Source organism: Merops nubicus, unplaced genomic scaffold, assembly GCF_000691845.1.
Source record: "Merops nubicus isolate BGI_N331 unplaced genomic scaffold, ASM69184v1 scaffold14222, whole genome shotgun sequence".
Taxonomy (NCBI): domain Eukaryota; kingdom Metazoa; phylum Chordata; class Aves; order Coraciiformes; family Meropidae; genus Merops; species Merops nubicus.
This window is the reverse complement of record NW_008594338.1, coordinates 13,531-40,733: the sequence shown is the minus strand read 5'-3', so window position 1 is coordinate 40,733 and position 27,203 is coordinate 13,531. Positions and strand designations below refer to the sequence as shown.

At 41.1% G+C, this 27,203-nt stretch overlaps 1 protein-coding gene across 1 annotated transcript; it reads right to left on the bottom strand.

Moving 5' to 3' along the window:
* Positions 1–1,120: 1,120 nt before the first annotated feature.
* FBLN5 (fibulin 5) lies at positions 1,121–16,343 on the bottom strand (the record flags this gene model as incomplete). The annotated part of the gene is made up of 7 exons (XM_008935750.1): positions 1,121–1,982; positions 4,267–4,462; positions 7,430–7,556; positions 8,060–8,182; positions 10,903–11,022; positions 11,981–12,097; positions 16,221–16,343. Coding segments are annotated over 7 exons (968 nt in total), but the record flags the coding sequence as incomplete, so codon positions are not given.
* Between the last annotated feature and the right edge of the window lie 10,860 nt (positions 16,344–27,203).

Genomic DNA, 27,203 nt, shown 5'->3' with positions numbered 1-27,203 from the left:
TGCTTGCATTATAATCTTCATAAACTCCTTTCCCACGTACCATTACACACTTCCAATCCCCAAAAAGATGAAGCAAAGGCAATCTTTCCTGCCATGGCAATGCTGGAGAGTGGATAAGCCAATAAGGAATAAGCAGGAGGAATAAGCAAAAGTCCTTGCTTCAGAGAAATATAAGACAAAGGCATATGAACCTTCATCTCTACTAAAATAAAAGACCAAAATGACAGTGGCTTCAACAAGGTAAGCATTATAACTATGCAATTTAGTGGTTTTTTTGTTTTTTTTTTTTTTTCCAAGCTCCTAAAAATATATATAGATTTAGCTTAGCAGTATGAGGCCTACAGCTGGAATACTTTTCACAGTTTTGGGCACTGCACTTCAAGAAAGATATGAACCAACTGGAGAGAATCCAGATGAGAGCAACAAGAATGATCAAAGGTCCAGAAAATGTGATGTATGAGGAAAGACCAAAAGAATTGGCTTTGTTTAGACTAGAGAGGAACAGTCTGAGCGGAGACATGACAACAGTCTTCAGACATGTTAAAGACTGCTGCAGAGGGGAAGATGAACTGTTCTCTGTTTCTGCGGGAAGTAGGCTAAAAAGCAATAGATTTAAATTAAAACAGTGGAGATTCAGATTAAACTTTAGGACAAACTTTCTGTTGATTACAGCAGTTGTACCTGAGAAGATTTCGCCTGTGGAAATGGTGAGATCCCATTGTTTCAGGTCTGGGTACAGGTATAGTGGAGTCTGCCTTGTGGCAGAGGCATGAACAGTAAGACCGGTCCAAATCCTTGTCAGTTTATTCTCCCCAGTGTTAGGAATGTAGGAAAGAGGCTGCATGTGAACAGAGCAATTATTTTTTTTCTGAAAGAATTTGCATGGGTCTGAGCCAAGTGGTCTTTGAACAGGAGATTGGCTGCATCCTGCAAGGTTAGCATCACTGCCCTATAACCATTACAAGCTCTTTGCAACTGTTAGACTCAGGAAAACAGGTTAAAATAAAGTTCTGCTCAGAAGTCCCTGGACACTATACTGGCAGTGGAGGCCTGTGTCAAAGAGCCTGAGTGTAAACAAGCATAACATCCTAAATATTGTAAAACATACCATCCAGTGATAGATTTCTGTTAATTCTATTATACAGAAAGATTTAATACAGGAAGGAACCCGAACATGTGACAATTTGTTAGAAAGTAGGAGATTACATAGTACAAAATGTATGCTGGAATGAATTTACAATTAATTTTTAACTATAAAACAGAATCGAAGAAAAAACAGGTGAAACTAAGACAAATGCAGGGTGAATGGAGACAAAGTGCCTGACTGATAATTCCAGAGATAACTGGGAATGTAGGCTAGCATTTCTGAGATCCCTTGTTTCAACAGGTGGCTTTTTGTTTCTCTTTGTCTGCTTTTCATTTATAATGGGAAAAAAAAAAAAAAAGGCAAGATTGCAAAAGCCAGCTTTTTCCTCAGTTTCTTTGGTGCTTTATGCTAAGCAGCCTTGGAGCTACAAAGGTTCACAGTCTTTCAAACATAGACTCATGCCGTAGAAGTGTTTACAATGGAAAGAAAAGTCCTTAAAATATATGGTCACATAGAGAATCGTATGGGATCTGCTGACAATACACTTTGAGATGTCTGCATCCTGGGACTGTGCATGAAGAGGCCTCCCTCCTCAGACAGACTTAGGTCACTGGATCTGTGGAAATACTGCTTTGGTTTGGAGCTGCTATATGTACTGGCTTCTGAGGAGGGAGTTCTGCAGAGGAGGAACTGTCTCTTTCGGTTTAATGTTTTCAGGGCACAAATTCAAGGTTTAGAAGGAGTATTGTGACACGTATATCCTCAGCCGGATGACAGAGCTTCCTCTGAAGTTGATGACGGTGTTAACGGTGATCATTTCCAAGTCCAACTGAATAGTACGGGGCCCCTTCACAGGGCGGGTCATCACCAGAGTAGCACTGATCGGTCCCGTTTGCTGTGCACAAAACAAGGGAAAACAGGTGAGATTTTAAAAAATGGCTCGTGGAAACTCTTATCTCACTGTGGCCATCAAGCAGCCAAAGTAACTGGGCTTTGTTGCATTGCTTGAAACCACTGCAATTCACGGGAGAGATAGCTTCATTTCAGCGTTTGGCTCCATTTCAGTGCTTTGTATGAACTATCAATCACCTTCTACAGTTTGTAAAGTCTTTGTTAACAGAGCTTGGAGAACAGATGTTCCTATGCGAACAGGATCAGGGATTGTGGTACAATTGTGTACATTAATGTCACAAAACCCTGCCCCCTGAAGAGAGCTTTAAAGATGTGAAAGTACTTCAGAAAAAGCTGTCGTTTAGTAAGTGAAAGCAGACCTTTGAAAAACCTGGCCAGAACAGTGAATTATAAGCATTTTAAAATCAGAGCGTCAATTAAAATTAAATGTAATTTGTTTTCTAGCACAAATTTACATACACAAAGCGGGATCTGATCTGTTTTACCATGAAACCGAGCATTTGTGTTATCTCTGACCAGAGAAGCCTGATGAAGCCAAATGAGGCCCGGCCCTTTCCTTTCCTTGGCAAGGAATAGGCTCCACCTGCTGGCTACCAGCCTGACAGTGGGAAGGGACAACTGGGACAAGTAGAGAGCTTGAGGGGACAGGTTACTGGCTCTGTGATAAATAACTAGCAGACTTGAGCAGCAATGAGGGTCACTGGAGCCTTAGGATCTGTTGGATCGACTGAGAGCAGGGGAGAAGGTTGGTGGGATCAGTAATGACTTTGCAACAGGAGAGCTCTTGTGAGGTGTAAATAGTCATTGCTAGACCCCTTTTCATTTCATGAGTTTGAAACATTCATCTTTTTTAAGTCAGTGAGAAATGTGTATTGGAATCTATCACACAACCTGTTTCTGTGAGGTGTAGGAGCCATCAATAGCCACCGAACATCACTTCAAGGGAATAGCAAAACTAGGTTTTGCCTACAGTTAAAAATCAACTTCCAAGTGCCACCATCCCTGGTGGCTCTGCCTCATTATGTGCAGACAATTCCCATCACCCCTGCATGTCACAGGTGCAGTAAAGATGACTGGGAAGCAGAGATGTCTTCTGAGGAAAATTCAGATTAAAAAAAAAAAAAGTAGTTTTGTCTTCTTTAACAATGTCTACATAAAATGTGTGTTCTCAGTGAAAAAAGTACATAACAAATTGTTCTGCCAATGACTAGGCCTAACAGGAATGACACAACCAGTAGGAAGAGAAACCAATACACAGACTGTATTGTAAGCAAAAACATCGTGACATGAATGACTGCTGGGGGTACAAACAAGTCAACCAGCTCGTACATAACTGATGGCACCCCCAATGATCCCACAAAAGACATGACTCGGCCCACAACAGGTGGTATGAACAGAGAACCGAGGTTGCCCACAGTTGGCATGGGAAACAGCCAGACCAGCCAGTTAAAGACATAAGAAAAAGGTGCCCACATGGCGACTCTCACCCAATCAGCCCACGTTCACAAAGGTCTAAACAGACCAGGGCCCAGCTCCAGGGAGAGTCAGGAGGTCTGCCCTGAACCAGGAAGCTCGGTGGAGTGCACTCCACAGACAGACACTCCTGACTCCCTGCAAGTGGTCCCAGCTTTTATCCCCAAGCAGACACCTGGCCTTTGTTCACTCAGTGCGGGACCCCTGGGGCTCATTTCCCTTATGGCTCTCCCTGCAGGGCCGGCCGCACCCTGGGGGGAAGCTATAAGGCAAATTACCCACCTCTGTATGAAGGGCTGTAGGAGTCACCCATATGTCAACCTTAATTTGGGGCTCGGAGTTCAAACCCCAGCATTTCACAAATGAGAGCAAAGAACCCAGAAAGTCAGTTTTTGGGTATTTTTTTTTTTTTTAATTTCCAGTGAAGAGTTTAATAAAGCAAACAAGAAATGCTGACTCTTTCCATGGCAATTATTGATTGTCCATCCAAAAAAAAAAGGTTTGGCAACATAGTTTCATGTGAGCAGGGGAGTCCTAAGCTGCTATTAGCCATGGGTACATCCCTGGACCTTCCTGAACCTGATGTCTCATAAAAGAAGCTTATTTGCTTTGAGTAGGCTACGCTCCTGAAAGAGCCAGCAGCCCCTGCAGATCAGCACGCTGCTCTGCATGTAAAAATGCCTCATACTAAAGGTTTAAATGATACTCATCAAAATCTGAGTTCTGTTCTGAAATGGATATTCAGCTGACAAGAAAATACTCTGTGTTTTGTTGTCAGGGAGCACCAGACTTACCCGCATGTAGAATTCCCTGCCCTCGTTCCCAGATTTGATTTGGAAAATGTAATAGGCTCCAGGGTAGCGAGTTGTTGCTTGCATCTGAAAAATGTCGGAAGGCACCGACCGGCCGGAGACCATCTCCATCACTCTGTACAGGACAGTGAATGGCTGATCCCTGCACCCGGCATTTTCAGCTGGACACATGCAGCGGCTGTTGTCAGAGATAGGGTTGTCACCAGGGCTTACAAATTCCTGTGATATTTGATTCTTCACGTGCAATTACAGCAGCATAAATACATACACAAGCAATGTTGTTGACTAGCTAGAAGAATCAATAAAACCTGTAATGAGTTTTCTCTCTTCCAGTATTCTCTGTGTTGCTATTCTGGCCAGCCTATGTCCCTGCCTTCTTTTTCTTGTCTTCTAGGCCAAAATATCTTGGCATCCACGTATCCTTAGATCACTCAAAAATCTGTGCTTGCTTTAAAGAAGCTTTGCAGGTGTAGAATACCCAGCATGGGTTTGTTCTGATAGCAATTTTTAACTGAACCATCCTCAAAATAATGTTAATTATTGGATTATTTAAATGATGGTGCTACTTAAATGTTGCATTCTTTGTTTAACAGTCTTTTATGTACTACATGAAAACATACAGCAAGACATCCTGGATCAAACCAAAGCTCTAGCATCAAATTCAGAGCCCTAAGGAAGAACAGGACAGCAAGCCAGGTGCATGACACTTCCACCAACAGCCTCCACTCATTTGTGTCTCAGGAAATTCTTGAAACAAAGATGTTTTCTGTGTATTCATCAACATCATTCTGTGTATTCATCAGCATGTATTTCTTAACCATCAGCTTGTCCAGCTTCCGCTTACACCCACATGAATGTTTGGCATCTACAGCCGTCTGCAGCCAGGAGCTCCAAAATCCCCTTCACCCCTCTCCGCACTGCCCCTTGCTGACTTCATCTGATGCTCCCAGCTCTTCTTTTGAAAGGAGAATGGCCAGTCAATCCTTGCTTATCCTCCTCATGCAGTTCAGGATTTTATATTTGACCCTGTTCATGGCTGAAGAGTCCTAACTTTCTTGTTTCTCACAAGGAAGGTATTCCATACTTTTGATCATCCTCTTTGCTCTTTATAAACCTTTGCCCAGTTATATTTCTTTTGAGTAGGGGAAGGAACTGCACAGTCTTGAAGATATGGGTACACAATAGAATTTACTCTGAGAAGATTCTCTACCTATTAACACCTCAAATTCATATTGTATTTCTGACCTCTAGTGAATGCTGCAGATCATGTAACTATCTCTAACAACCCCCAAATCTCAGTTTGGATGGTTTATGATCAAATCATAGAATTGTAGAATGGCTGGGGATGGAAGAGACTTTAAAGAACATTGAGATCCAAACTCCCTGCCATGAGCAGGGACACCTTCCACTTGACCAGATTGCTCAAAGCCCCATCCAACCTGACCTTGAACACTAACAGTGATGGGGCATCCACAGCTTCTCTGGGCAACTTGTTCCAGTGTCTCACTGCCCTCACAGTAAAGAATTCTTTCCTAATATCTGATCTAAATCTACCCTCTTTCAGTCTAGATTGATGCTCTGTACATAATTTGTGAATTTGGGATTGTCTTTTTACTTTACATTCATCTACACTGAATTTCATCTCCCATTATTATTGCACAGTCATTGAGGCTTGTTCTGCAATTCTCTCTGCTGTCCCCAGATATGGTTGCAGATGTTGCCTGTCTCATGGTTTATCCTTTTTCCAGCTTGCTTACAAATACGATGGACAAAGTAGGTCCAGCTCAGATCTCTGCAGAATTTCACTGTGAAAATTGACAATTTAATACTCTATTTATTTTTTATCTTTCAACCTCTTATGCTTCTGTGCCAGGGACTTCTCTCTTACTCATGGCTCCTTAATTTCCATACTAACCTTATGTGAGGTTCTTTTCAGAAGGCTTTGGAAACCCAAAGAGATTGCATCTTAAAAGGGTTATGAGGCAGGATGACACTTTATAAAAGCCACGTTGGGGAATTTACTGTAGAAGAGTTGTGTCTTTTTGCCTGTTTTTTCTATAACCTCCATTACTGACACCAATTTCAGACAGTTCATATGACATGCCCCCATAAAAAGGCTCCTGACATTACGAACACCCAGTTCCTTCAACAGAAAACACAGATGCAAGGCATTCATTTGGCTTTTATACTGACCACTTCTACACATATGCCACTAATTAAATGCAGTCACATCTAGACACAAGCCAAAGCCACCAAACACAAAGCTCAGAGATCAAGAGTTCTGGTGCAAGCTGATCTGCAAGGACTCTATAGCTGGGTTCCGGGGAATTTAGATACAGAGGCTCCAGATATTTCAAATTCCGGTTTAAGACTCTACTGCCTCTGAAGGTAGGTAAAACCCAAACTGGAAGAACAGAGCGTGTCCACTTCTCAGCTTCCCTAGATCAGAAAGCACTGTAAAGACATGAATAAATTGAAATGGAAAGAAGCTGATTCTTCATCTCTTGCTTTGTTATAAAACACGTTAGGCTACCAAGCAAGCCTAAGTAACTGGATTTCATGCAAACACTATGGATGAAATACTGTGGGCTGCAATATATAGAGATCTGTCTGGAGCTGAAATATTTTGAGCCCCAGGCAAATACCTACAAAAATGTAAAATAAACAGTCAGTTCTTAGAAATGTGGGATTTACTTTTTTACTTGCTCAAACAACTCCAAATTTAGACAGTAGCAGTGCTAGCAGTCCCATCCAGACATACCCAATTCCTGGACAAGGCAAATCAGTTTGTGGGCTTTTCAGCACTTTTTTACCTTTAAGCAGCAGGAAACTACTTGTATCCTGCTATAATTATAATCTAATATTTAAAGTACTTCTGAGACATAAGCTGTACATCTGATCATTCCCACATATCTAAGTATCGTATCATATCATATCATATCGTATCATATCACATCACACCTCACATCATATCCCACCTGGTGACCTGGTAAAGAATTGCAGTTTTTGAATTTTGCAGCAACATCATGTATGTATAGCTCTCTAGACACACTTCATGGATGAGTTTTTAAAATGCAGTTTATTTAGTTTAGGTATGCTTCACACAGACAGAATTTGCTTTTGTGGCTGTGGGTATGCTACTTACTTCTCATTAATCTGAATATAAGGATCCTCACATCTTACTGGGTCTAAGCATTTATATTCTCCTGGGATATTGAAACACGTTTGCTGCGGAGTGCAGGTGAAGTTTCTGATTTCACATTCATTGATATCTAAAATACAAGAAACAAGAGAAAGGCAGGGAAATATGTGCCAAAAGACACCAAATTTCATAACACTCTTGTACCATGAGAAGTGGGCTTTTGATACCTGGCCCCTCTTTTAAGATCATTTTTTACTCCATTCATTTTTGCATATTGGAGTGCTCCCATATGCTACATGCCACAAAAATAGAAAAGAAATTGGCTGCTCAAGATCTTTGACCTTGGAGTATGGGAAAACTAAAGAGAGACAGGTAGCAGAGAGGAGAGCATCTGAGGGCCTTCCCGTGTAGCTGTTTCCTAGTCAGCACTAAGACTTGCACCAACACACCAATTCACCTCAGTGGGACTATTTGTTTGATGACATTCTTGTCAGAATTACATAACTGGCCCCTACGAGTATTTCACTGTACAATGACAAGATCAAGCATCTCAGTTCTTGAAAACTTCTTTCCAGACACAGGTCCTATTTTCTGGTCCCCCTTGGGTTTTAATCAGTGTGGGAATGTTCTTACCTTGGCAGCTTCTGTTATCATCAAGCAAGTTATAACCTGAAGGACAGATACAGTAGTAAGAACCAGGCCCGTTCACACATTCATGCTGGCAGAGGAACTCTGAGAAGCTGCATTCATCCATGTCTGCAGAGGTAAAACAAAGTTTAGTGGCTTTGGCTTCACGTTCAAAAGAGCAGTCCTGCAGGCAGGTGGCCATCCAGACTACATGCTTGTTACTTCATCTGGAAGCTGGTGCCCTCCAGCTCTAACCTGGCAAAATGTATACAAGTTCTTGGTTAGACATTTTTCTCCTAGGGAAACCAAAGCTGCTGCTGAACACAATGCATGGCTTTTATTTATTTATTTTTCTTTTCAACCTGTCACCAGTTGGCTATCTTTTCAGTTCTGGTTTACGTCAGAGATAGAGAGTTTTGGCAGTAGCTTGCTTTTTTTTTTTTTTTCTGGAGAGCAAACTTCCCTTTCCCAGAGCCACATGGGTCCCAGCAGAACTCCTGCAGCCAACCCTGGCCGTGTTATGTTTCATAGCCTCTAGCCAATCACTTCCAATGCATTCCAGCAAGACTACAGAACACATCCCAGCTTGGGTCAGACCTACTGGAAGGCCCAACCATCTTCCAGATACCCAGGAAGCTAGTCTGTCAAATCTGTGACTGAAAGCAGAAATTGTGCTCTTTTCCCCTTACACTCATGAATTGACCAGTCCTTGTATTCTGCAGAACTGTGCTCAGCCAAGCAAGATGAACTTCAGAGCTGCACATTGACTGAGCATGGATGACTGAGGGGAAAACGCATGCAAAGGCACCAGACTGAGGGAGGCTGCATTTAATCATTTCCTTATTTCCTTGTTCAGGAGAAGAAAGAAACAAAGGCCAGAGCCCCAGCCAGGAACTCCCAAGTCCTTAATCCCAGCTCTGACATGTTGAGTCTCCCAGGCAAATTACTTTTACTCTTCAGACTGAATTTTCTTTTCTTCTAAATTTGGCTCAGTCCATTTATCTGCTTTTGGTGTTTTGTGCAGATGGATTGAAAGTATTTGAAGTCCAAACATGTTAAAGTGGCTTTATGGCTGCAACCATATTATCAAAAGGAAGCTGAAAGGAACTCTACACCTACATAGTCCTGTTTTTGTGTGACTTGCCCCAGCAAGCTGGCTGAAAAAAAACACTTTCCTGACAAAACATAGACCAAGAACTGACTCCATAAAGGGACTGAGATATCGCCCACCCCCTCAAGATGTCCTAGCCCAGACCTCTAGCACATTGGATTCGTATAACCTGTGCTCAGCTGCTGTCAAGCGCTGAAGGGACTTAAAGCCCCAAGGGTCCTACATTTCTGCTGATGAGCCCACACAGGACAGACACACCTTTGCTGTTCCTAAACACTTCTGGCATTCTGCTGACTATCTGAAGAAGACAAGATGGTAGGCATTTCAGAGCACGTCTAATGCAAGACCTCTGTGATTAGAAAATAATGCAAATTTTGGGAAAGCCAGGTTGAAATCTCTGCCTTTCTCCTTAAATTGGGGCACCATCTTCAAGGTAAGCTGGCTGCTAGGCCACTGACTAATCCAGAGGCTGTTGAAGTATATCTGGATCCCAGGTGTCTCATAGGAGTGCTCCTAAGCAGGTATTCCCTTTGCAAGACTGAGCAACATCTAGTGATTGCTTGTGAAGTGAAAGAAGCTCATCCAGAGAAGTTTGACCTGCTTTGACAAGCATTTTCTTGCACAGAATTGTAAGAAAAGTTTTTCTGTTCTAAATCTGGGTGGTGGAAAGTCCCTTCTGCTGGCTTAACTCACAGACATGAATAAGGCTCAAGGACCACCTCTTCTGTCACCATTTCATGCTGGCAATATTTATGTGGCACTGCATTAAACTCAGCTGGTTCAGGACCTCAGCTAGCTCAGGAGCACACAAAAAGGTGCAGGAGTCTAACGCAGAAGTAGAAACTCCATTAGAAAGCAGAAAAGTTAGATGTAAGGCCCTTTAGAGACTTCCATCTTTGGTTTTTTTTTCCCTTTTAATAAAGAGGTTTGCAGGGAAAAACAGCTTTGGAAACAATAGTCTATACATATACTGCATACAACATCTTATCTTTCAGAAACAGTGTGTTGCATCTGTTTACTGTAAATTAAGAAATAAGTATTTTCTAGTGCATTTTTCCTTCCAAGAAATATTGGCTGGGTTCTCTAATTTTATCAGGCTGTGGGAACATTAAGCACAGAAACAAGTTTTGCCTTCAATTAAAATAGAGCAATAAAATAAAAGCCAAAACAAGAGCGGAAAAAGTACAGTGACACAATCACAGTTTTCTTCTGCTATGTACCAAACAGATTAGCAATAGCTGTACTGAGAAACCATATATTGTTTCTGAAGTGTATCCAAAGCCATGCAGGGGAAACGGGGGAAGGTTTCAGGCAGAAGCATGCAGTTATAAGAGCAAGAGGAATACATGCATTCAAGAGACAAATGGAAAAGTGCTTTGTATAAAGTATTTCTTTAATCATGGAATAATGTTCTAGGACTATCCCTACTGCACTTGCTCTAATAAAGCTTCCTGTTCAGGACTACAAAGTGTTTTCTTATGTTTTTCTGTTATCTTGGAGCTTTTTAATATTTAGCTTATTTCTTTAAACCACTTGCAGCCCTCCTCCATTATGCTTTTCTGGGTCTTTGTTGTGTGCTTTAACTGGAAAGAAGATCCTATGAGTTGCTGTCATCCTGCTGCTAACTATGGGCAAAGGTAAAAAACCTTTTAAAAAGCATGTATGAAATGATACACTGGAAAAAGAAAACTTAATGGAATTAAAGAAACCGAAACAACAAATAACCAAAGATAGTTACCACTGCAGTTAACTCCATCAGCTTCCAGTTCGTAGCCAGGCTCGCAGCGGCAGAGAAAAGAGCCGTAGGTATTGACGCAGGTCTGAGTGCAAGGGTTGTCACTCGTACATTCGTTCACATCTATGGGAAACCAAGGCAGCAGTGACTCCTCCCTAAGCTCTATTTTCTATTTATTACTATAAAGCATTTCAAAGAGATTAGCTGTACGGTCAGAATTATTTGTTCTGAAAAAATATAACCAAGCCAGTATTGTTTATTGGGATTCAGGCAGATGCCTGGAAATAGCATGTTGGAAACACAACATGCGTGGAAACAAAGCATTTTGGGAATGTTTTCAATCAAAAAAATAACATGGAAGATGAAGATGAAATATTACAAATGCTTCTGTCTTTATCCTGCAATTTAAAAACCATTGAACTGATTTTGTCATAACAGAACCAAGACAAAGGCAGCAGGATATTCCTGAGGAAGAAATGCAATGAGGAAGGGTCCTCATGGAAACCTAGGGCTAAGACAAAACCAATTTTTTTAAAAACTATTTTTTATTCTTTTTAGAACATGAGCAGCTACTGACATAATATGCATAGGCCATTTCCTTCAGGATGTGGGAAGATGCTCCCTGCTTAGCTTTGGAGAGGCTTTATGAAGAGGTTGTGTTAACTTTGGTTGAGGTAGCACATCACAGCAAAAAGTGGTCTAATACTCAGGACCCTAGTCTGGAGCCTGGGAGAGCCAGGTCTAATTTACTGATCTGACAGAGTTTGCCTGTCTCAGGTGGGTCACACAGCCTCAGACTTTAAAAGTAAAATCAGTGCCTAAACTCTTGGTAATTTCAGTGAATTGAATAACTATATTTTAGGGGGCTTGGGCCTCTATGCATATTTCTCCTGATACACTGGTCGTGTTTCATCCATACCTCTCAGAGGTACTGTGAAACTACAGAAATATCTCAGGCTTACAATTCTATGAACATTTTCAAAAGCAGTGTTGGGAAGGTGACTCTAAAAACTCAGCAAGTTTTGAGGGTGTTGCTGGGTTTGGACCAAAGAGTTCTGTCACAATGTAGCACACGTAGTACCTTGGCACGATCTTCCGTCATCATTAAGGGTGAAACCTGGGTTGCACGTACAGGAGTAGGAACCAGGCACATTGGCACACAGCTGCTGGCAGTAGCCGTAGCGACATTCATCTATATCTATACGTGGGAAAGATGAAAAGTAGAGTGGTCTGCATTTTCACGTGCAGGTACAAAGCAGCAAACACACTGAGCCAATGGTACCAATAACACAGAAATAACCCAGCATACTGGTTATGGATATAACAGCTGAATTTTCAGGTGCTCAGACCCAGAGTTATAGTTAAAATAGTTAAAATACTCAGGAGAATGTAGTAGTGTGTTTTTATCCACAGCTGGCATCTATCAGTATCTCCTATGAACTGAATGTCATAGCTGTAATCTTCAGCTTAATGTGATGCCATCAGGAAGCCCAGAGTCTGTCCAGTTAAGCAGATACCTCAAAGCATACCTGATAGCTGGCATAACCCATCAGCACAAGCACAATGTTGTAGCAGATTTGTCCGAATCAAGACAGAAAGCTTTTTACCTCCACATATAGTAAAGCTACTCACTAGAAAAGCAGTATTTGTTACTAAATACTTCTTTTAGAGACGATATTCTTTAAAGACTTTTTAAAATTATTATTATTGACATTCAGATTTTATATTAATTTTTAACTGACAAGTTACAGACTCTACAACATAAACAGTAAATTTAATGCCAACATTGCAGTTTGGGCTGAATTGCAGCATTAGCAATACACTCAACTGACTGTTAAAAGCACAAGAAAATGCTGTAAGGTACGTAGGAGGGCTAGAGGAATTTTGCCCCTGGACTAATGGAACGAAACACCCAGAGTAGTTGTCCTTTACAAGTCTTTACATTTCCTTTTGTATCAACTGGCCTTTGATTTTTGATGGAGTTTTTTTAATAACTACTCTCAAAGCTTTGATGTTAAGTTTGTGCAGTAGAAAACCAAGTGTATTATCTCCAGTCGGTTTGCTGAAAGGAGCAAAGCAGGAAGGCACAGATTTTGGTGAAATGACCTTCATCATAGGCTCCAACACATGAAAATCGAAATGACAGAATTATCCCTATATTTCACATGTATACATATATACCTGATTGTGCACTGGCTGGACGGCCGGGCCCAGAGAGTGGTGGGGAATGGAGCTAAGTCTGGTTGGGGCCAGTCACAAGTGGTGTTCCCCAGGGCTCAGTGCTGCGGCCACTCCTCTTTAATATCTTCATCAATGATCTTGATGATCAGATTGAGAGCACCCTCAGCAAGTTAGTAGATGACACCAAGTCAGGTGGGCTTATTGATCTGCTTGAGGGTAGGACGGCCCTTCAGAGGGACCTGGACAGGCTGGACTGATGGGCCATAGTCAACTGAATGAGCTTTAGCAAGGTGAAGTGCCGAGTCCTGGACTTGGGCAGCAGCAACCCTAGACTTGGGGAGGAGTGACTGGAAAGCTGTTCTGCAGAAAGGAACCTGGGGGTGTTGATTGACTGCGGGCTGAATATAAGCCTGCAGTGTGCCCAGGTTGCCAAGAAAGCCAATGGCGTCCTGGCTTGTATTAGGAATAGTGTAGTCAACAGGACTAGAGAGGTGATTGTCCTCCTGTACTTGGCACTGGTGTGGCTGCATCTGGAGTACTGAATGCAGTTTTGGGTCCCTCACTACAAGAAGGACATTAAGATGCTGGATCAGGTCCAAAGCAGCACAGTTTAGCTGCTGAAGGGCCTAGAGAACAAGTGTTATGAGGAGCGGCTGAGGGAACTGGGGCTGTTCAGCCTGGAGAAAAGGAAGCTGCGGGGAGACCTTATTGCTCTCTACAACTACCTGAAAGGAGGTTGTAGGGAGGCTGGTGTCGGCCTCTGCTTACATGCCACAACTGATAGAACAAGAGGAAATGGTATTAAGTTATACCAGGGTAGGTTTAGGTTAGACATTAGGAAAAACTTCTACACCGAAAGGGTGATCAAACGCTGGAACAGGCTTCCCAGGGAAGTGGTTGAATCACCATCCCTGGATGTATTTAAAAACCATGTAGATGGGTTGCTCAGGGATATGGTGTAGAAGTGGCCTGTTAGAGTCAGATAATGGTGGGATTTGATAATCATTAAGGACCTTTCCAACCATAGTGATTCTTTGTGTAATTCAAGTAGTTCATTATTTGTAAGTTAAATTGGCTGCTTCCTGTTTTAGTGTTAACTATTAAGAATGTGTTGGGAAACTGAATTCGTGAACTACTTGAACGTTTACATGATGTGGTAATACCAGAAAAACAACAGTGTTGTGTATCTATTGTATGAGTAGCTATATCCTGCAATTGAAGTTGATGTTGTTGGTCTCATTGGGGCAGTTTTGCCATAGAAAGTCTCAGGAAACCATTCTGAAAATGTCAGAAGTCTTGGAAATACTCTCTCTGTGTGAAATAACAAGGACACAAGGACAGTGGCCTCAGTTTCACCCTTACTAGCTTTTACTTCTCACTGCATTCTAAATAGAAGATAACCTAAAGGCTGGGATCACCTATGGTAAGTACACCAGCAGTGGGCTTGGCCCAAATCCTGCAGAAAGCAACAAGAGTTTTAAATAAATTAATATCTCATTTCACTGACACAACACATACAGGCTCCTCCTGTATAAACTCTACTGGGATAATTACAACAGATAGAAGTGTTGCTTTTTGTAACTCTGGTTTACTCACGGTGCACCAAATGTCTCTAAAACTCAACCCAGCCTTCTGATTACAGTAAATGGTCTTTTACTGGTTTATGCCAGCAAAATCACCTCTCCAAGGCCAGTGGAAAGTACAGAAAACTGAGAGATTTTGACACTCGGGGAAAATATAGCAACTCTGCAAACAATTTGCTTTTTGCATTGACTTGTCCTAATCCATCCCATGATTACCTAAAGTGGGCAACACTGGGATGTCATTGCCTATTTTAAATAACATAAGCAGATACACAAATCAATTCAGCAATGGAGCCATTTCAGTTCTCTGGTGTATCCATCAAGCAGTAAAGTACTTTAGAACCATGCCCAGCTCCTGAATGCTGCACAGAACCGTTGGGTTGTAACTGGAAGAAGTATAAAAAACAGGTGATGCAGAGCAGAATCCTCCTCCCCGTCCTCCCTCATCCCCACCTCATCAGGCCTCTACAAGCCCTAGCACAAGATTTTTTTCTTTTCCAAGAGAAGAGGAGTTATCAGGGATTAAGGAGCAGAGGGCTTGAAGACTTCAAGACAGAGACTCCCCAAAGTGACTATGGCTGCACAGATCCCAGCTTGGATGCAGCTCAGCTCTGCCCCTGCCAGGTGAGCTACACAGCAGCTGTTTGCAGTAGTTAGGAAAGCAGCCATGAGTCAGTCCACTGGAACTGGTGTTTGGGAGGAGAAAGTTAGAAAATAACTGGAGAGGCTCCAGAGATGAATGGGCAGGGAAAGCCCATTCTCCTTCCAGCAGAGGTGTTGTGACAGGACAGTCCAGCTCTGCAGAGCTGGCAGGCAAATAGCCTGTGCCAGGGGGACAAAAAAAAAAAAAAGAGAGAAAGCTTAAAAAAACCCAAAAGCTGTATCCTATCTCCTAAGTCATATCTGTGTACCTAAAATAAACATCTGCTTCATCATCCAATGGGCATATCAAGTGAGAGGAACAGGCTGGAAGAGAGGGAGCTGGAAGGTTTTCCTGATTGTTGAGAGATGTTTTTTTCAACAGGGCTGAGCTAAAAATACAAACAGGACATTGCCACAAGGAAAATAATAAAATTGAAATAAAACTCCTTGGAACTGCTGAAACGGTACCCAGTTCAGAGGTAATTTCTTTTCCACCCCCAAACAAAAGGGTTGGTTGAATCTAGGGTTTTACTGGCCTGTTTCTTGATAGCAAATACTGATCCCTTTGTGACCTTACTGTTATGATGTGGAAATGACAGACTGTGTTTGGGAATAAATCTTTTTTTATACATACTTGTGATTGAGCTTATGTGAAAAGGAATCCTTCAGACAGGGATTATGAAAATCCTGTGTGTTACGTGGTTGCTAATCATATGGCATTTACATCTAGGGTTTGGTTCTGCAAGGGAGTCACTCTGCCAGGCATATTATTGGCACACATAAAGGTGAAAGGCAGTTTCCACATAGCTGAAGGTTTAACCATGTACTTGACAAAGACACTCAGTGACATTATTTCAGCTATTCACAGGCACACACACACAGATACTCAAATACCACATCACACAAGGTTTTTACCTAAACACTGGCCTTCTAACAGCCAGTAGCCTTCAGTGCAGGAACAGGTATAACCCCCCTCAGTATTTATGCAGATCTGGGTGGGGTTACACTGGTGAGAATCTGAAGCGCATTCATCCACGTCTGCAACACAGAAATAAAGCAAGAAAATATTAGAAATGGAAAAAAAAAAAAAGACAGATTGTTCACACTGTACTGGGACTTGCATTCACAGTGTGTGCTCTGGCTCCATGCAAGAAACCAAAGTGTGGTGCTGTAGAGAGAATGACCATAACCTGAAATAAAATTCATAATAATAAATGTCTGAGGGCAGTGAGAACTGAGGGTGTTCATCCCTTTTCTGGATGACCAAGTGTTTCTCAGAGCTTCTCAGGAAAGGAATAGCATTACCTTGAGCTTTTTGTTGCTTCTACATTTGCTTAGCCACTGACCTGGGGTTGCTACAGGGCAGTGTTCAGCCTGAGGGAAAGGCTGCTGAAAGGGCTATACAACCTCACTGAAGAGTAAGAAATAAATGGGACTTCAGGAGATGTACAAACACAACTCAGACAAATTGAAAAAAATCAATTCCTACCCCCACCAATGAGCAATATTTCACTGCAATTTTTCTGACAGAAGGTTCAACCAAAATCAAGCTTTACATGATAAAAAAACCATATACTTTCCTGGAATCAATTTCCTGACAATAAAACTCTTTTCTTATTTTTTTTTTTACCATCCTTATTAGTTTTAATGTATTTGGGTTTTTATTACAACCCCTTAAGGTATTTTTGTTGTGGGCTATTTTGTTTTTCTTTTTTATTTTTTTTTTGCAAAGGAGGTGAATAGCATTCCTATATTTATATAAGCCAGGACCCTGGAACCTGACTGATTAAAAATGCCTTTCAGAGTCAGAAGTTCAGCTTGAATCACTCCTTGCTCAATCTCTTCCCTGATGTTTCTGGCGTAGGGTTTGCCTCTAGATGTCACAAATGGAATTATCAAAAGATGAATTGTGTAATTCTTTCAGCCAACTCAGATTTCTGTGTTTTATTTATTGATAGCAAAATAATTTTTTATTCTAGTAGACTGTGCACTGCCTTTGCTGAAGTACTATGTCATCCAAGCAATGCTACTCCCTTGATCCCCCCTTGATTCTTATTTAAAAACCTTTCTATTTGTCACATTTGCTTATTGTTTTAGGAGTGGGACCTTGGTATCTCACGAATTCTGCTGTTTCTAGCCTACCTCAAGCTTAAAAAGATTTTAATTTCCATGCTGCTTCCAGTAATGCTAGTAGGTGAAGCACAGTGGATACAAAACGAGGGCCAAAGTCTTACCACCACATATGGTAGCAATGCTGTTTGAAGACTGTAGACCCTCCACTCTTCTGTGGTGCATCTTTCTTGCAGGGGTACAACATGCATTCCTCACCAAAAGCAACAGGTGGCTATGGGATCAGTTTTGCTCCTGAGTCATCTTTGTAGCAGTTGCATGAGCAGCAGTACAATCACTCCAGCAAAGTAAAACATTGAGCCTCTTTTCTTTGCAATCCAGCAAGCAGATTTCTTTGCTAACCCCAAGTCTTAACCTTTTGTGATGGTATTGGAGACATGCTTCTATTTGAATGCAAAATTTTTTATAACTACAAAAGTTGATCAGCCTGAATTTGTCTGTTCAGAACACGTTGACTCCCTGCATTTTACACTGAATAATACCTCACTGAATTTATTAATGGAGTTTTATGCAGCAAACAAGTATAAACAGCTTTACTGGTAGCATCAAATCTTTTTACTCGTGCCTGAGCACATACACCCAGTTCTATGTTACCTATCTCTGGCTTTCTCTAAAACTGCCCCTTACCACGATGTGCCATTAAACTCTGACAGACCCAGCCAATACAATCAAATAAATTATTTTTGATAAGCAGCCTTCTCAGTTTGAACAGGTAGTATAACCCCAAACTGTCTGCCAGGGGTTATTTACATTTACATGGGCTCACTAAGTGAAAACTGATACATGCACTCTGAGAAAAATGTCAGTGCAAAAACTGGCTGTTATGTATGCTCTTGAAGAATACCAGAGCTGGGAGACAGAGGGTGCTTTGCTCAGCCCATTTACACAGCACAGCATACAGTGAGAACTGGTGTGGTTGATAAAGTGAAAACTAGACATTTGACAGGGAAAGGGGAAAAAAAACCCACAAATTATTTCCACTAGGGAGAAAACTAGTCATAAAACTTTAGAGATTGCCTATAATGGATTCAGTAGTCTTAAGTGCCAGCATAGAAACTGTATCAGAACACTCCCAGGGCATTTTTGGTTGGGTGGAAAACTATGAGTGGAAAACTGCAAGTGGAAACAGCCTGACAGCTAGACAAAAATGTGTAAATAATTTCTTATCCTGGTTGAACAGCTTATTTCTGTCCTGTTCAAACATAAAACTTGGGTGTATTCATGCTCTGGGAATATCACTTCTAAGCTCGTTCTTATTACCTTTGCCCTTGTTGTGGGCCATACACAATTCTAATGTGAAATTGTGATGCTAAATGTACATGGTACTAAACTCTCAATAGTTTTGTAGATTTAAAGCAGATAAGACTAATTAAGAGAATAAAAAATTGTAAGGACTACTCAATAAAAAGATAGTACTTGTGGCTAAGAAGACCCTGAGATGGAGTTTCTGGAGTCTGGAAGAGTTCTGACCCTGCATAACTTGTGTAGCAATCTTCACCATGGAAATAAATGCCACAATGAGTTGTCTGAGACCCCAGGTAAAGTCTAATCAGCTGGAGAGCAGAAGAACTACTAAACTGAAGCAAGCTAGCGAGAAACCCTAGAAACCTCACTGCCCCCCATTCAAGGTGTTAATGCATTGTGATATTTGATGATTTCAACATCAGTACCATGACAGCATCATATGGTGGCACCCATTACTGATATCCAAGGATGGTTTTCATTATACTGAACCTACTTCTCATATCTTTCATTGCCAACATCCTTAAAATCCGTTACCTATATCCCAGGAGTAAGTCTAGGTTTTACTAGTAGATAGTGTTACTGAATAGCTCTTCTGCGATTTTGGGTAGATTACTCAGTATGTGGCTACAAGAATTGCCATGCGGTGATCGAGAAATCAAATATAAATTAGATCTTGTCTCTGTGAAAACAGTCGAAGGTACCTGGTAGTTACTATGGAGGACAAGGAACAAGCACAGCAGCAGTGACCTCACTGTAATTCATGTGCTGAGAATTTACCCTGTGGGAACTCATCCTTGCTCCTTGTCTTCCACTGCCCTCCTTCCTATTTGAAAAATGAGGATAACAAAATCTGTGTTGTTGCCCAGCCTCCCTCACTGTCTAGAATCTAAAACTAGTCCAGGCAAGACCTGTCCTCTTATTTACAGAGCCAGTTCACAATTAGTCCATTTTTATTCAAAGCTTTCCAATCCTAATATAAATTAAACTGTAGTATGAAACCCTGCAATGTCCCACTTGGTGATAAATACCAGTGCCCCTGGATTTTAACCAGGAAATTCAAGACTACAGAATGAAAGGACTAGCCTACAACCACTGAACGAAACAGAAGCAAGAACAGGTCATGGATGTTTCTGACTTGTAGTCCTTCATGTAGCCCAATACAACCAGCCCCTATTATGTGAACATTTAAAGATGCAACTTTTTCAGAAATCATATGGAGCCTCTACAGTGGCTAATGAGATATAAAGTAAAAGATTAACCATCATTCTGAAAGCATTACCTTCTACTAAGAGGCATCAAAGGCTCTTCCAGCTAAACTCTGTGCTACTCACAATGTAACTGTTCTACCCTACTGGTGTGTTGAATCTCAGTTTCCAGTAGTTACTGGAACAGACAGAGAACTATTGACACAGTCAGTGGCAAACTGGAAGAGTTATCTACCTGTTACACCTCTTCTCACCCTTACAGACAGAACTGGGATTGTTGCTGTGAAATTACATATGAAAACAAGAGGATGTTAAAGATTGTCATACCTAATAATTTTTAGCAAATAAGTCCAAATTTCCCTGAGTGACTCTGGGTGACTCCTTAGAGGTTCCTGATTTTGAGAGAGCAGCTGTTCAGCACTTAAAACCACACTAGAGAACCCAGGCAGGGCAGGATGGATCCCTGTTCAAAACTTTGCTTGCCAAGGAATGCTTGGACAATGCTGGCTCTGGATGTTTTGACTCTTGATTATGTTGCTGTGTGCTATTAAATTTGCAGGCATTTATATTCTCTCATCCATCCTTCCAGTTGTTGTGTTCACATTACTGCTTCCACAGCTAGTTCCAAGGACAGAAGTTCAGGCAGAAGTCCAGACTGAAATTAAAATTTGACCTGAAGTGGGAACGAATCACTTTGTTACTTCCCGGATGAGTACTGAGAGCAACCACACAGCCCATCTCTCGATCCCTGACCACTGCTCTCTGTCTCCAAAGAAATGCCACTTAGAATGAACACTGTGCCTCATGGCTCAAACCCATGATTTTTAAAGACATTTGTTTTACTGAGTGAGTGAGAGAATAGGTAGGTGGCATCTCTATATACATTTTTCAGGAAGCCCTTGCCACAAAAACCTGGGCCCAAAGACTCCAAAGTTCACCACATCCCTCTCTCTTACCTCAATGTGTCTGCCTTAAAAATTTATGCCTGTGGTGGTTTGGTCTAGCAACCCTGGGATGTGATGTTCTGTTTACTTGACATTTTGACAGAGGTGAGGTGGCTGGGGCAATGGAGTTTCATTTGGGGATTGGAAGGGTGGAGAAAGTGAGGGTTTATATTTCTGGCTGACTTGATGCCTTTTGTGGGATATAATGTACTGATTATTTGTTTTTATTGGTACAGATTGTATTTTTAATGAATGGCAGGATGCCTGGTGACTGGATAGATGTCATTTACAATGTCAAAATAAATAAATTAACTAGTTGTGTTTAGCATGCAAATTACTGGCTTTGTGTTTTATTATCTGTAGAAACTAGCATTAATCTTCATGGATTCTTTACCATTTAGCCACATCATAGAACAATGAATGAAATTTTTAATTCATTGCCCATAAACTGAAAAAATAAGAATTAAGTGAAAAGCCATGCATACAAAAAACCCACACCCCGTTTCTATAGTCAGAAAGAAAAGCCAGATGTCAAACTGCAGCACTCAATGTCTCACCAGGCAGTCTGATTCCTATCAGAAGATCTAGTGAACTTTTATACAGACTCATGTCCACAAAGAATCCTGGACTGAGGCCACTCTTGTTTGTATCAATAACATTGCAAGAAATCACAACATAAAAAGAAAATACTCTAACCTGTTGAATTATGACCAGATATATTCCATGCCACTCAAATGAAAGAGGCTAAAACTAGGAGACCAGAAATCTCAAGAGAGAATCATAAATGTGGAATAATGCTGTGAGTGTCTACAGGATCCTAAGGATCTGGTTTTGTTTCACTGTTTTCCACATTTGGAATAAAATGCAAAGGATCACAAGCTAGTGGAGTTACGAACTAAAAAGCGACTATAACTCTTAGATAAAAGTAATTTGCTAGGCGTGGTGGGCACATTTGAAAGTGCATTTCAGGACAAACAAATGCAAGGCCATATATAAAGAGTGAAAAATGTTGGTAATGAAAATAACTCTGGGGTTATTAAAGGTAATCACTTGAACACAAACCTTTCCTGACATGGAGCTGCTGAAAGGGTAAGCATAAATATGAGAACACTGAGTAAACACAGGAAACTGTTCTTACTGTTGTATATTATTGTTAGTAAAATAATTACTGAAATTAATTACTAGTGTCAGCACTTAAAGAAGCAATATTGCAAAGAGATCAGAAAATCTCCAGAGTAAATTCAAGTCATAGAAATTTGTCCAAGTGCAAGACAATGCTCCATCTAGTAACCTAGTTAAGAAAAGTTTCAAGATATATTTTCCTGTGTCCTATAAAAAACTTCATGGAAACAAAAGTTTTAGCTGGAGATGGTCACTAATGCTAGCAAAAGAAAATGAGATGAAAATCAGTGTTTAAAAGACAAGTTCAAAATCAAAATAAGGCACAAACTACTGATTAACTATCTCAAAAACATAATGAAGCACATGGTAGGGCCTTTGGGGCCTTATACCTCAACAGTATTTCTTCTTTGAAATGTGCTGTAGCAAAACACCATGTGCTTGAAACACCAGTTGCTGGGTAAGGTTCCATGGCTTGTGTCACAAAAAATATAGATTACATGGACAAAGTGGTGTCTTCAAGTCTTCACTGAATGACTCAGCATCATTAAATGCTTAGTTACATTTATCTATATCCATAACCATCACACCTGAGATTTTCTGCTTACCTTACATCTTTTTTCATTTCCTAGGCCATTAGGCCATCTTTTTTGGCCAGAGAAACTACTAAAAATAGGGATTGGAATTTGTAAAGTTCTTCCAGATTTCTCCTTTGCAAAGATATAAATACATTCGTGTGCAATTTTTGATTTTTATTTGTACTTTTGTCAATAAATTTGAATTTTATTGAGAGCTATTGTACCTCTAACGCTTGTAGTAACTGCAGAGAAAATGTGAAAAACTTAGAAAATGTTGATAACATTCTTATGCTAGAAGATGTTGTCATCAGCCTGAAGACACTGGGCATTCCAACCATCTTCCTTTCAGGACACATAGAATGATTGCATCTTTATAAAGCATGAACCAAGATAAAGAGGAAGTTTATTCAAGTTATTACCACAGACAATCTGTTGAATCAAAGTGCCCAGAGAGGACTAACCTGCAGGTTAGGGGAAGTGAACTGCAGGAAGTAGGAGATGGTTTGGCAAGCTATGTGACTTTAAGAGGTGGAGAGCCAGGGAAGAAAACCAGCAGACAAGAGGGGAAGGAGCAGAGGTGCTTAGGAACTGGAAGCACCTGTCTACAGAAAGGTGATGAGGTTCAAAAACTGTAAGTAAAGACACTGGCTTTCTTCTGCTCAGAAACACAGGACTTTGTGCATAGACAGGACTTCACGCACTGAAGAATATACAAGGAAACAAAGTCCTTAAGATCAGCTCATAAGTTCAGAGATAATATCAGAGTCCTTCAGGCAAATACTTTCTTGAAAAAAATCTACTTTTAAAAGACAAAGAAAAAGTTAAATAAATGTATTGATGCGTTTCGTCTTGGTATTTTTGAGCATGTGGCTACATACCACACGACAGAGTAAATGCATGTGGAAAGCTTACCAAAGAAGCTCCATCCCAAGCAGGTGATTTGCACCTGCCACTACAGGAAGAAAGGAGACTGCTGCTTTAAGTCCATCCACTGGTGTTGAAAGTGACGGGATCCGTGACTACGCCTCTCTCTCCACAGGCAGGGTCCATGCTCAGGGTGCTGTGACCACTCCACGCCCTCCATGACAGCTCCTTTCCTTGCTGGCTGGCAAGGCGGTAACACCCCTAGCAGAGAGCTATCATGGAAAGACATGGACTTGTCATCTCTGAGCTAGAACCTCATTCTTGGAGACTTTGACGATTAGAAGAGAAACTTTGCTTGGACTCTGAGTGCAAGAGGGAAGCCAATGTGGACAGCAGATTTCCAAGACGATATGCTTTTGGCAACGTGCGTTGCTTCGCAGACGGGTCGTTACATTTTGTTCTATTTGGAACATATTTAGCATGCATGACTTCCTTTCTTAAGTAATGAATTCTGATAATCATGCCACAAATTTCTGTGGGTCACAGTAGTAGCTATGGCTGTGTTTCCTTCTTTTGATCAATCATTGACAAAAGTGGCTATGTTTTTGCCATCATGAGTATTTGGGAGCCATTAGCACCATGGGGTTGAACACAGTAAGGCTGAAGATTAATTTGACAGTTGTGAGAGAACAGGTCTTGCAGATTGGAAAAATGTTTGCCGTGGAAAGTCTTCTTCCCCCTTCTACTAGGAGGTGTGGGTGATTTAGGGGCCCCACTTCTTTGTTTTATTTTCTCTGTATTTTAGTCCTGCTGTTCTACCATCACAACCCCAGGAGCTCACCCCACTCTCGAGATACAAAGTTCCTTCAGAGAGATTCAAGGCTGCAAGCTCATTCCAGAATCTGTCTGCTCCAACACTGAAGCTCCTTCAGTCATTTATAACCCTCGGGGCTCCATTTTAAATTAATACAAAGTTCAGATGACTATTTTTTATAGAAATAATTGCAAGCCAGGACTAAACATCTGAGCTCAGTAACACGGGCATCGGTTCCAAGATTACTTGGAACAAAGCACTTTCCCCAAACTTCTCCTCCACTCCTTATTTGGACACTGAGAAATAATTTCCTCAGTAGTAGATTTTTACTCAGTGAAATCACATGTTTTCTCAAAACTTTTTTTCTTTTTCTCAAGATAATTACATTTGATAAGAAATTGGGAGAAATAACAATGCCACATTCCTAAAGTGCAGACTGAAGCCAAATTCAAACTGCTGCTGTGTGGGGTCAGTGTTTTTTTCCAAGGGTGACTGACCCTGCTGAGCTTGGACACTGTCCAAGATCAACTCCCCAAACACCTGTTTAATTGCATATTTTGGTGTCTGAGGACTGGCTGTTGATTGTTGAATTGATTTTTTATCTGCATCCCATATGCACCGCTATTAGTTGATTGCTAAACAAGGATTGAAGTGTTTTTTTCACAGAGATGGTCTGCTTGGAGGTGGATACTAAACAGTGTGAGGCATGAATCTGTAATGCTGCTCCTTCTGCCTGGTCTGAAAGTTGCTCAACATGTGTCACAGGTTCTAGAACTCCTGCCAGCTATCTGAGCCTTTCCTTAGCTAGCACACTTTTAACATTACTCAAAGATTATAAACAACAGCTAAACTGTGAAAGGACTTTGCTCTATGAGCACAGTTCTAGTCCTGCTTTTGTGATTGAGGTTTATGGGACAGCCATGCAGATAAGTGCATAGCAAAGGGACCAAAGGGGCAGCAGCCTCTTCCCTTTCTGCTCAGAACAGACCTGTGCATGTTCATACACTTGGCATCGCCTGCACCTCACTCAGGGCTCCCTGTTGGTACGAGGTCACACCAGTTGTCTGGACTATTCCCAGTGTCCCATGAGAGCTTTTACATAAATGTACAGTCTGCATGTTAATTCTGGGATCAGAAATGAGACGAACTACTGATTTCAGTCAAGGACTCTGCTTAAACATACAAACCCCATGGACTGGAGCATAACTGTACTCTTTGGATTCATGATTTCCTGTTGCAGGTTCTGCATAATTTATGACATTGACAGTGAGTGTAAGTGATTTGAGAATCTCAGTTATTTACCTGTTTCACTTAATGTTATTTCAGGTAGCTGTGGTACAGCAGAACAAGACTGTCCTAAGTATCCTGCTGGAAATGGGTAGAGATGTGTTAGCATCTCACTGATGACACTGAACCTGCTGAATTAGGAGGTACCAAGCAGTTGCTGCTCGGCATGATTTCATCAGCAAGAAACATTTTTCAGCTGAATAAATGGAGCATTGCAGTTGTACTACCCATTTCCCAGAAGTATCTATTTTATATGATCATATGCTGCACTGAGATCTGCTGGTAGGGTGGTGAGAAGAGCCAGTGAGCACTTGCTGAGAATACTCCCAGCTGCTGGAAAGTTATGTAAGTGACACTTTCTATTGCAAAGGAAATTAAAAAGATGTGCAATCAGAGCCAGGGAATGCACACTAAGAAATTAAAGCATACTTCTAGAAAAGATCCTTACATTCCTCACTTTGCTGCATGATATGAAGTAGTCTCATGGAAGAAGGAATATACTAAACACATAGCAGTTAAAAGCACTATTTATGAAGCTTTTAAACATGTCTATGAAATCCTGTTGGCTTCTCCTCCAACAAATTCTTTCAAAGACTTTTCTGTTAGGGTACAGAGCATGAGAGAACTAAAGTAAGGGAACTGCTATTCCCACTTTCGCACCCCAGGGAGCTTTGAGAAATCACTAGCACAAATAGTCCAGCCAGCTGGTTTAGCCAATTGGTGGTCAGTTTACATTTCCTCTAATAAGTGAACTTCTTGACCGTACATTTTAACTGAGTCATTAAGAGCTCCTTTTCCAAGTGTTTTGGCAGGCTAAAGAGGTCTGAGACTGTGAATAGACCACAACAACTAGTAAAGAGGAGAACAGACCTACTTTTAATACAGCAGAAGAAATTGATCCAGAAATCAAAGCCACAATGAAAACAAAGAAATGCAAATCTCCACCTGCAGGATATAATAGAAACTTTTATTGGAAGGGTTGCTTCTTCCATTAAAATGCAGTCACTTCAGGCATGCAACATGATAAAAGCTTTAACCACTGCTCAAGCACATTGTACAAAAAACTGTAGGAGTGAAGCATTCGGAGAACTGAAAATACAAGAGAGATTCTAGATGTACAGTATATACAAATCCCTAGTGAGAATTCAGTGTGGGTGCTCTACTCACTCTCACAGGATACCTTGAAATTTTTAATATGCATGAAAAAGAGGACCCCATGCATGTATATAAAGAAGGAATCTCCCTTATGGGAAACTGGAATACTAGCATGGGATTCATCACTAACCTCTTACAAAGCTTCAGCAGTCATCACTACCATCTCATTCAGGGAAGGACTGGATTCAAAGCTGCTAGTCTTGAGCATGCGAGGAGGTTCCAGCTGGAGGTGGCATGGCTGCAAACTGCTTATGTCACTTGAACCGTGTGAGTCAAACAGATATGTAATGAAGACTACAGTGCTTTGTCATCCTTCAGGAATCTAAGCCCTTATTCTCTGAAACTAGCTGAAAAACATGGGGAAAGTAGCCTGGCTGCACCAAAAGTGCTTTCAGAATGTGTGTGTGAACTGTGGGGCAGTTGTATATGTGCGTTAGAGGCTCTGTAGAGCTGACCATTTATCCATGACTCAACACTCATCTCACTTCTCTGCCCAAGCAGAGCCACAAGCTCAACAGGCAGTGGGAGTTAGAAGTCCTTCTTAGAAAGGGAGAGCT